Source organism: Pteropus vampyrus, unplaced genomic scaffold, assembly GCF_000151845.1.
Source record: "Pteropus vampyrus isolate Shadow unplaced genomic scaffold, Pvam_2.0 Scaffold151, whole genome shotgun sequence".
Taxonomy (NCBI): domain Eukaryota; kingdom Metazoa; phylum Chordata; class Mammalia; order Chiroptera; family Pteropodidae; genus Pteropus; species Pteropus vampyrus.
In genome coordinates this window covers 2,140,315-2,152,088 of record NW_011888932.1, presented here as the reverse complement: position 1 = coordinate 2,152,088, position 11,774 = coordinate 2,140,315, and the positions used below count along the sequence as shown (strand labels likewise).

The following is an 11,774-nucleotide window of genomic DNA, read 5'->3' as shown; positions in this document are numbered from 1 at the left end:
AGATCCAATCATTACTAGAAGCAGTATCCTAAAACCCTAATGGGTAGACCTGGTATGCAAATACCAAACACTCTGACTAGTACTTAAGCTACTCAGGAATAATTTTGCTTACGGAGGCTGGCTGCTATGTTTTTTTGAGATGAGATAACTGAGTATCAGGCTGATAACATATTACTGAAAACCTAAAATTATGTAGAACAAGTCTCCTACCCCACCTTGTGCATGAAACACTCTCTATAAGAAAGGCATTTCTGTTCTGAAATTTGTAGGCTTCCTTTAACGGCTGTGGAGCATCTTGATAAGTCATTGACAAAGCTAAGGAAAGAAGTGAAATTGAGAAGGTGTGAAGTGGCTGAGGGACTATTAATAACAAAGAGAAGTTTAAATTGTCTGTATTTCCCATCAAAATCCCCAATGCCCTGTTTAACAGCCTGCTTAGGACTGTGTGAGATATTATGATAGGTAACTTCCTGTGCGTTATCTTAGTTCCTAAATATACCACTATGATATTATTTTAATTTCACAAATGGGTAAAGAAAAAAAAAAGTTCAAGCAGTTTGCCTAAGATTAAACAGCTAAGAAACAGCATATTCAGGAATCAAACTCAAATCTGTCAGACACCAAGTTATACAGAAACAAAATTCTAACATAAAGGAAGTGATTTTTGATATCCCACGAAGATCCTCAAAATGGTATGATATCTTTACTTTTTGGTTATTCTTTAGCCATCTGAGTTTTGGACTTTGAGAGGTGCTAGATAAAATTGTATGTTGAGATTTATTTTGGCAGGAGGCTTAAATTAGTCCAGTGCGGTGACTCGTGAAGCAATAGAGGGATTTCAAAATAGCCATAACAACTCACCTTTGGTTTGCAACTTAGAGTTCCCAAAATCTTTGCAGGTCACTTATTCAGTTCTCATAAAACTCTCTGGTAGGGCAGATAGTAGAATTAATCCCATTTTACAACGGAGAATACTGAGCTTTAACTCAGTTATGCAGATTAAGTGATATTGCACAGTACATTATACAACTGAAATTTGAACCCTTCGATTCCAACCCATTACTATGAACTGAAGTTATGAGGTAAGATTCAGGGAGCCACCAAGTGTCCTATCTTCCATCTGGCCTTATGTCAAGAGGCCACAGAAGCACTGTGGTTTATGGGGTTATGTAATCTTCTTGTTAATTATTACCATAAGAATACTTTTAAATATGACAACAAAAGATTAGCTATCTGCATTAAACTAGTGGTTGTGCCTTGCCTCCACCCTCACTTCACTCTCAGCTAAGATTTCCCTGATTCTTCTTTATCATTCTGCTTCAAAATTGCCTCAAAAATCACCTCGCCTGGAAAGAGTAGACAACCTCATTCTTCTCATTCCCCTCGAAATGAAATTGGGTGGATCTCCTCTGTGTTCCCATGATTCTCTTAAGTATACTTTTAAATAGGACAACAAAAGTATTAGCTATCTGCATTAAACTGTGCCTCCTCTCATATAGTTGTAATGGGTTGGCTTGGTGGCCATCTCTACCCACTGCCCCAAAGATATGTCCTCCCAGAACTTGAGAATGTGATCTCACTTAATAAAAGGGTCTTTGCTGATGTAATTAAATTAAGGATATCAAGATGAGACCATCCTGGATTACCCAAGTAGTCTCTAAATCCAATAACGAGTATTCTTAAAAGACACAGAAGAGGAATAGACAGACATACAGAGAAGGCCATGTGAAGGCGGAGGCAGAGATTGGAGTTACGCAGCCACAAAGCTAAGAACACTTGGAGCCACCAAAAGCTGAAAGAGGCAAGGAAGAATTCTCCCCTGGAGCCTTCAGAGGGAGTGCAGCGCTGCCAACACCCTGGTTTCAGATTTCTGGTCTCCAGAACTGAGAAAATTAATTTCTGTAATTTTAAGCCACCCAGTTTGTAGTTGCAACCAGAGGAAACTAACACACTAGTATTTGCACCATATTTTTGTAACTACCTATGGATACCCCTTTACTAGCTTGAGCATCCTGAGAAGACTTAGTCTTACTCATCTCTATACCCTCAACCATCTTACACTACCTGGCACATAAAGAGTGCTCGACAATGCTTGCTGAATGAACAAATTCATGCCAGCATACAATTTTTGCAGCTTCCCACCTGGAGGACAACATTGGCCTGGGCCAGGTAACCACTCCACAGACTCATCCTAAAATAGCTATCTTCTAGTAGCCACTGCTAGCTCAAGATGCCAAAGAGGTAAAGGCCTCAGATCAACGAGCCTGTGACTGAGACTTACAGCAACTGTGAATCTCAGCCTCACAGATCAAATTCAAGGGATACTGTATGGACCAAGACAGGTTAGGACATCTAGGTGGTGGGTATGGTGGCAGACACAGAAGACCCCCACCCTCTGCCCTGCAATGACCTCAGCATTTGGAATAATCATAATAAGCATTGGAATCATCAGACTCTTCTGTTTACTAAACACATACGATGTCAGGCTTTAGAAATGCTTCACCAATTTTACTTCATCCTCACATGAATTTTATAAGTCAGATATTATTATGAGTCTTTTTCTACAAAATCTACACATGAGGAAACTGGCTATGGTGAGCTGTGTGATAAGTGTTTTTTAAGTGGATCTGACTACAGGAGGGCTTGGTGCCAAATATGTGGCCCAGCCTAGGGAGGCAGTTTATCATTTGTGACAGGTGTCAACCTTACTCCCAATTCCACCTGAGTTTCCTACATTTATTTCCTTTCTGCTTCATTTTTAAATGGATTTCATTTTGTTCCATATAATGCATTTCTTGAAGTCCCACGGAGGCAGTGTAACATAATAGTTTTATTACTGAAGTAAAAGCTTTTTCCCCATCCCCATCCAGTTATGCCATCCTAGCTCCACTTTCTGGCCTCTTGGCAACCATGCAACGGTCTCTCGGAGTCAGGTAGGTGTAGGCTTAACATCTAGGTCTCTGGTTCCTGTGGCTTAGAGCTGATGGGACTTTCATCCTGGGCCAGGGCCATTTTGTCTACTTGTGTTTTAACAAACCTTCCCATTGTGTACAATTTCTAAATGCCTAACCAAAGCATGGTTAGATGTTTACCAGAATGGAAGAGAACCATGTCCGCAGGCCACCATAACACACTGCAGGAGGAAAGCAGAAGGCCAGACACTCCGCCAGCATGAACTGTCTTATCTAAGACCCTCTCGACAGGGCAGTGTGCTTGAACAGTATAAAATATAGTAATTCATTTTAAACAGTTATGCTAGAGTATTTTCATCTAAATTAATGTTATCTCCTTCAAAACAATCACCTTGGGAAGCAATGTATTTATTCAAACAATGCTGACATCGCACTAACATTTCTGGAACTCTTTTTCGGGCAACTGTTTTTACGGTCTGTGGCACTTTCTTTAAAAGTCTTCAGTCATAACAAATGTCATCCTTTGAGAATAGATTTGAACTTTGGAAAGAGGCAAAAATTGGTTGGAGCCATGTCTAATGAATAAAGTGGGTGATCAAATCTTGTTACATCATTTTAGGTGAAAAATGAGGCATGACTATAAAATAATGTGACTGGTTTTCCTAGGTGACCCATAAACCGACTGGCTGAGAAATAATTCCCATAGAGGAGTTTCAAAATGCTTTGAGCACTGGATGCATCACTGGAATAAGTGTACAGTTCCCAGAGTGGTGATTTGACAGGGTACAATACTAATTTGGATATATAAGTTCAAATGCGTTGGTAAAAAAGGAAATCTGATTGCTTACACTCATGAAAATGAAGAAGCTGTTCTCTAGGAGAAATTTCTCCTCCTTTTTTTTCTTTTTGACAGCCTGATCTACTCTGGCCAGGGAGTCTGCTGAGAAAAACAGACTCATATCCTGCAGAAAGCCTTTGCTGGCCAGACCACCCCCTCCCACAAACAGTCCCAACACAGGCTCTGCCAGGTGTCCCTGGCCTGAGCTTCCACAGCCATCTCTTTTTCTTTAAGTATTAGTTCTTATAATACCTAGTGGTGACTGCTTTTTTTGTGCCTCCATCCTCCCCCAGTCAACAAGCATTTCCTTGAGACAGGGGACAACTTCAACTCTGTGTCAGGACAGTATGCACAGAAGCCTGGGACACTCATTCCTGTTCTTGATACAAACCCTCTGTCTTTGCTTTTTATACTCGTGGAGCTTTGTTTTCTAAATGTAACTTCTTCTGCCTGGCAACCCGAACTGGACATTCAGTCCAAGTAAAATCCACTCACTCAAATTTATAGAGACCTAAGGTATACTGGTTGCTTAGGGCCAAAGGTGTAGGGGGAAAAGCGGGATTGAACGCTAATATATGGGGACTCTTTTAGGGCCATAAAAATATCTTAAAATTAAACCATGGTGATAGTTGCACAACTCTGTAAATACATCAAAAAATATTGAATTGTATACTTTATATAGATGAATTGTGTGGTCTGCGAATTATACCTCAATAAAGTAGTTTATTTAAAAAGTCCTCCGCAGTGGGAATGTTTGTGCCTTTGGTTCCTTTCTAAGATGGTGGTTGGAATAAATGAAGGTCGAGGTCTCTTCCAACATATAAAGTTAAAAAAAAAAGTTGATATCCACCTTGATACTCCAAGGTATGTCTCATACCGTAGACAAAGGCAGTTCTTTTCACCCTCCACAAACAATCCCCTAGTTCTTCCCCCTTGGAGAGTACCAGGTAAGAAGTCTTCTCCAGCTAAAGCCTTGGTGAGTCTCCAGTTACTCAACACACTTAGTATCCATTTATAAAAGTTTGTTCCCAACTTTGAGCACAGCTTCAAAAGCAACAGAAATGACCGGATGTGTCTGCAAACTTTAAGAGAATTTACGGAATTTACGGGAGAAAGAATGGATCAGTTCAAACTTTCCTGCTTAACTTACTTAGTGGTGTAGCCCACTCAGATCACTCTCCTGAAAGCTCTTTGACAGTCTGAAGGAGTCCAGGATCTGCCACTGTTGCATAAAAATTATTTTGACCTGAAGACATTTGAGAATGAGCATTTTTCTGAACTCCTTTATCCATCTAAAAGCAGAGCCTCCTCAATTATCATAAATTCCTTCCCTGGGACAGAGTTTCTGGAAACTAGGGTAAGACTGACACCAAGTACTACACTACACTTACACGGATATTATCACAAAACTTTTACATCTCCCCCGTCCATTCTCTTAAGGCCTTATTTATTTTTCCTTAAAGTCATTTGTTTTTCCACAAGTGCCCTTCTCTCCCTTTCCTCCCCATATTAAAATGGTTTATAAGCCCCAATTCTAACTGCCCCCTTGAGTCTCATTTTTCAGTGAATTTCCATCACGAGTACGTGAATATAAATCAATCTTTTTTTTCTCTTGCTGATCCATCTTTTGTCAGTTTAATGAGCAGGCCTCCATACAATAAACCTAAGAGTTTAAAGAAAAAGTTTTCCTCCTCAAGTCCAAGAGAGCAAACAAATTTATTGTTAAATATTCGATCAAAGTTGATTAAACCTCCTATTATGTCAAGATAAATTTATAATACGATAGCATTTGTAATATATTGTCTATAAAACATACTAAACTATATGTATACTAGGACCTTTTGTACAATGAAAATGGGTGCTCATTTGTTTATCTAGAACATAACTGTACAATGTAAAATGATTGAATGTGTTTACCTTTTCCATTGAACTCTTCCTCTTCCTGGAAGTTTTTTCACAGAGATATCCACATGGCTCACTCACTTCATTCAGGTCTCTGCTCACATGAAGTTTATCAAAGACCTTTAAAATCAGCACTCTAAAAAGAGCAGCCCACCCTATAATGCTCTCTCTTTTAGCATGTTTAGACCATTTATCGTCATCTGACGATAAATCACTTTAAGTGATTTATCATCTCTCCCTCCATTAAAACTCCACGGCTCCGTGAGAGCAGAAACTTTGGTTCACTGCTGAATCCCTAGTATCTAAAACAGGGCCTGGCAGACAGTAGGTGTTCAATAAATATTTATTAAAGGAATGAATCACTTTTGCCTTTCTAATCTTGTTTGCCAAAAGAAGCTTTATTGTGAAAAGGAAGAATGTTTTTCCTTTTAGTCTTTAGTTCCATGGCCATTAGATTTGGTTAAGAAAGAAAAGTAAAAAAATAATTTTTAGCAAGAATATTAGTGAAGTCAAGAAAGAGAAACTTCCAAACAATTTGATTTAAATATTTCATATAACAAAGATTGTTTGGTGGCTAAGTGCCCAGCTCTAAAAAATTATCCTGTTCTTTCCTCCACTCTACCTTTCTGCTGTTTCCCCACTCCTGTATGGTGGCCCCCTCTTCTCTATTTGCACATTATCTACTCTTCAAGACACAATTCAATTTTTACCTCTTCTTTCCCCAATCCAGAATGTTCTCTCCCATATCTGAACTCAACACTTTTTCTAATTCTGCTGTTTGTGTGTGTGTGCGTGTTGCTTGCATCTTATCTCCCCCAAAAGACTGCATAGTCCTGGATGGAAAAGGACAATATCTTATTCATCCTGGTATTTAATGCCAATTCGAAATCAGAACATATAGACAAGGGGAGAACAGTCACTCATTAGTCTATCATAATTAAAGGACTTTTTTTTAACACAGGACTTATCCCTGCCCTAAGGATATCAGATTTTAAGTAAGGGAAGCAAGGTGCCTCCAACGATGACCTCGGAGTCCCAAAACATTCTCCCTCCTGCTCGGTGTCCTATCATCCTCCTCAGAACTGTACCCCAGAAACATGTCCTTTCACTTGTGTCTGCAGCTGGGTCTCATGCAAGTTCAGGAGAGTGATCCATCCCAAACAAGAGACAGTGGAGTTCCTCCACTTAAGATGAAATTCTCAAAGCCTCATTGGTTTGGTTCTGTGAACCTGAGACCCTTAATCTTGGGGTCATGTATTTGATGCCCACTGAGGTGCAAATAAGTATCTAATACTAAAAGGGGATCTTTTGTTTAGTGTAGAGGTTCTTAACTAAAATTCCTAGACTCCCCTAAAAGAGGTCCATGGGTAGAATTTAATGAGGTCCATGAAGTTGAATGGCAAAACCAAAAAATCTTTTTCACTAACCTCTAAATTAAATGTAGCTTTTCCTTTCATTATGAATGTAAGCAATAAACCACAGAATTATTATTACTACTACTAATACTACTACTACCTGGGGCTTTATCATCAACAGAAATCATAGATATTTTCATATCATATTACAGTTATCTCAAAATATTGCGATTGTAGATATCTCAAAATGCTTAGACTTATCATTACTCTAAAGTAAGATGGTATTAGACCCTCCACTAAATCTCGTTACTTAATGTATCAATAAAGAAGTAAATATCTTGTTATATCACAAATTTGGTTAATATTTTGATAATTATTTTTTTAATATAGTTTTTATTTCCTTTTCAATCCTTTGTATTTTATTTATTTAAAAATAAAAATATTCTGGGAAGGGATCCATAGGTTTAACAAAGGAATCCATGACACAAGAACTCCTGCGAACTGATGAAAGTCTGCTTATGCACAAGTTCCCACAAGAGTATTTATTTTATTTTGCTGAAGATGATAAACTATGCTTCAAAATATCCAAACATTCATTTATTTGTGAGTCTGAGCATTCTGATCATTTACAGATAGATCATTAGGCCCAAGGAGTCTGCACTAGGAATCTGTTAGACTTTTCAGTAACAGGGGCCAATGAACTCCTTTCTCAATTAGGCTAAGTTATGTTTTTGCCACTTGTACCCAATTGGGTTCTGACTAACAAGGAATCCCTCTATATTGGCTGGGACCATTGAAGATTAGAGGAAGGCGGGAGACAATGCTGACAATCTATGGGGGCTGAAGATGCATCAGGTTGGTGTGACTAACTTAGTACCCCCATATGGGCAGAACATTGGTAGCATAAAGTCCTGCCCCCAGGGCCATCCTGAGGTGTCCTCTCAAGTGTCATTCAAGCTGCTTCCTGATGAAAAGGGTTCCCAGGTACTATTAAATGTGTTGTTTACCTCTCTGGGTATGTATTATCACTTCCAACCTTTAAAGACAAAGGGGGAAAGGATCGGAAAATAAGTAACTTACTTTAGAAAATAGTCCCCAATTCCTACGATTTTTATTCTGCCTAGAATTCTTCCCCCTTGGGAACTCCAACTCATCATTTAAGCCTTAGTGTCAGCTACTGCCTTTCTGTGAAGCCTTCCTCACTTCACCTTCCTCTCCTGAGTGCAGCTCTCCATGCTCTTGCCCCTTCAGTACTTGACACATACCTCCATCATAACTCCTAACATGCTGTGCAACTTGCTTATTCTTGTCTCTCCTATTCTAGGCTATGTATTTCCTGAGGACAGGAATATTTTGTATCCCAAGTACCTAGCACGATGTCTGATATGAATTCAATACATAATAAATATTTAATGAGAATAAATTTAAGTGCATTCCTCATACTTCACAAGTCACAATTCAGGGCAACTGAACAAAGATTCACTGAATGCTACATTATCTTAGGTACTGAAAATAGAGAAAAAACACAGCCCCGGTCTTAAAGAAGCTTACTCTCTAGTGGAGGATTATCATATGTAAACAGATAATTTCACTGGGATTTGATTAATATATTCTAGAGGTATGTACCTATAGAAAAAGATCACTTAATGGGAGGAGAGGGCAAAGAGGGGCTGTTGGGGAAAGGTTTCTGAAGATGCTATCTGAATTGAGTCACACCATAAAGGGTAACGTATTTAAATCCCTGGTGAATTAAGAGAGAATAAAATCTGAGAGCTGCGAGCTGAGGACAGAAACCAAGGTGATGGCTTGGGTGTGGACAAGGCAAACAGTCCATAGGGAAACTCTCAAAAAGTGTGAGTAGAATCAAGAGAGTGATCAAGGCAAGGAAACGAGAACTTCAAGAGAGTACAAAATCAGCAGTGCCAAATGCAACAGGAAGAGCAAAGAAAATAAGGCCTAAAAAGCCTTCTATGGATTTAGCAACCAGAAAGTCAGCAGTAACCTCGACAAGAGGAGTTTTAGTGGAGTGGCGGAGGAAACAGAAGCCAGACTGCAGTCAGGTGAGGAGTGAATGGGAGGTGAGAAATCAGTGATGATGAATGCAGACAACTTTTACAAAGATTTGGCTTAAAGATGGGGAAGCAATAGGGCAGTAGCTAAAAGGTAAGGTTTAAGAACATATTTTTTAGTCTCAAATGATTCTTTTCTTCTTACTCCTCACTACTCCCAACAGACAAATTTCCAGTTGGAACCCTAAAATTCTCACTATGCTATAAGCTTCTTAAGGAAGACTCTTGTATCTGAATTGTCTTTTTATTCCACACATTTCTCTGTACATAGCTCAGTGTTTGCTGAATGCAAAAGAATGAAATGCAAATTAAACACAGGTGATGACAAGGAAATGAAGGGCTCTATTGTGTTACAGCTAGTGTTTGTTCTTCAAGGGAAGTTGTGGTTGTCTCAAAACTGAAGAGCATGAAGAAAACAAATCACACAATCTTCTGTCATCGGTACTTATATATTGATTCTGGGAGGTAGATGTAGATCAGGTGCTGTTTAGCTTTTGGACACTAGTGGAAAACAGATCTTTAGATTTAAGAGTCTCTTCATTTTGAGAAGCTGTTCAAGTTCAGTACTGGATTCTCAGTGCTGCCATTACCGTTTCTGTAAATTAACCTGCCTAAGCTTCCAGTTATCTCATTGGCAACCTGAAGATGTCCATAATAGCATCTACCTCATCAGGCTGCAGTAGGATACATGAGATATCACAAGTGAAGGGCTTCTAATGGTGCTTGGCAAAATGGCACTTAATATGTTAACAAAATAAAATACATAATGTACTACTAAAATGAATAAAAATATTAAAAGAAACGAGTTTCACAAGAGTTGGAGTAAGTCAAATCTTATTTTTCAATATAGAAACAAAACTTGTTCTTTAGAAAAACTGGTTAGAAAAACGTTTTTTAAAAGTGAGTGTACAATCAGCTCCGATTTACTTATTTTACAAATCCATTCTACCGTACATAAGGTTTACTGCAAAATCTATTTCAAAGTTTCACGTATTCGAGTGAACCTGCCCAATTAAGTCAAGTTAACGTTCCTTAGCGAGGGTGGGGTGGGGAGACTGACAAAGTATTGCATTAATTTCCTGGCCTGCCACGACGCTTGCTTGCACAAGAGCGCCCTTGGGTATAAAGTTTCTGTTCTAATGAAAACGCAGCTCCTGCCCCCTCGGTGGAACAGATCCAGAAGCACCACTGGGAAAAGACTAGCCTTTTCAAAAGCCAGCGCCCCAGCAACCAGGCCGCGCAAGGGCAGGAGCTCTGTCCCAGTGCAAGCTAGAGGGTGGAGAGCAAGACTTTGCAACCATCTCTTCCGATCTGCTCGCCTGACGCACCAGGGGGCGGGTGCGCTCGCTCCCCAATCTAGAAGCGTCGGGCTCGAAGCCAGCGGGAAGCGCCAGTCCCAGACCAGAATAGCAGGCAACCGTGGCGGGATGCGAGGGGGTTCCGAGCAAGTCTGCGGCCTCTAACCTTTCCCCGTTAAGGCGATTGCACTCCGCTCTGTAACAGTATCTTCGGCCGCAGGAAAGGTTAACGTAAATGTCAGAGGCCCCAGGAGGGGAGAAGGAAGGGAGGAGGAAGAGAGAATAGAAAAGCAGAGGGCAGGAGGCGGAGGCTGGCTCCCCAAGGTCAAGCCTTGCTCCCCTGCTCGCGCCCCCCCGCCCCCAGGGAGTTGGAAGAGCAGCTCTGCGGGGCCAAGGGGCCGCTTTCCCGCACACAGCGACTCCCCCGGGCCTCTGACCGCAGGAACTAGCGCAGAGGAGCGGGGGGTGGAGACTGAGGCGGCTGCGCAAGGAAGTGGCCTGGCCTGAACCAGGCAAAGGGACTGGCTGGCGACACTGGCCGCACGTAGCGCACGGCCCCGCGCCCGGGCGCACGCAGAGGAGAGGCCCGCGCGTCCCTTACCCCGTTGGCCGCGGCGATGCGGACGATGAGCTGGATGGCCTCCTTCATGTAGAACCTGCCGTCCCCGCCCACCACCAGGGTGGCCTCCTGCCGCTGCGCCGGCTCCACGGTGGAGATGATACTCTGGATGAAATTCTCCGCGTAGTTGGCGCTGCTCTGGAACACCTTCACCCTCTTCCGCAGCCCGCTTGTGCCCGGCTTCTGGTCCGGGTACGCCCGGGTCTTAACGGTCACGATCTTCACCATGGTGGCGACTTGTTTCCCCGGGCGGGAGCGAACTGTGCTCACGAAGGGGCGACCGGAGCAGTAGCTACAGCTGCTCTGGGGTGAGGGCGCGGGCGAGGCAGGGGAAACGCCGCCGGCTCTCCCGGCCGCGCTCGGCCCTTCTCTTTAAAGGGACAGGGGACAGGGCCCTCCCTCCGCCTTCGGCCCACCTCCTCGCAGATTCGGGAGTGGGGGAAGGGGGAAAAGGGAGCGCACACCTCCAGGCCTCAGGAGAAGTGGGTGGAGCCTCTTTGATTTACCCTCCCCGGCCCGCCACCGAACCACTATAAATGAAATCCGCAACTCCTCCCCTAAACGGAAGGGCCTAGGTTGGGGTAGGGCAAGAACTTAAGACAGGCTAGATTATCTACCGTGTGTCAATAACTTTCTGGAAACCTGTTCTGAGGGTTAGAAGGACCAACCTTAGCTAGATTTTATGAGTCCTCATTTCTTCCATTCTCTCTCCAACTATTAGGGTTTTCGTGTTAGAATAAGAATTCAACTCTAAAGGTCTAATTCGACCTACTGTCTTTAC

At 41.8% G+C, this 11,774-nt stretch overlaps 1 protein-coding gene across 1 annotated transcript in view; it reads right to left on the bottom strand.

Moving 5' to 3' along the window:
- Window positions 1-11,484, bottom strand: part of PGM1 (phosphoglucomutase 1) — a 60,856-nt gene extending 49,372 nt beyond the window's left edge. The window contains 1 exon segment of the mRNA XM_011369567.2: window positions 10,976-11,484. Coding sequence (XP_011367869.1) covers window positions 10,976-11,221 — 246 coding nt within the window. The 5' untranslated portion in view covers window positions 11,222-11,484.
- Between the last annotated feature and the right edge of the window lie 290 nt (window positions 11,485-11,774).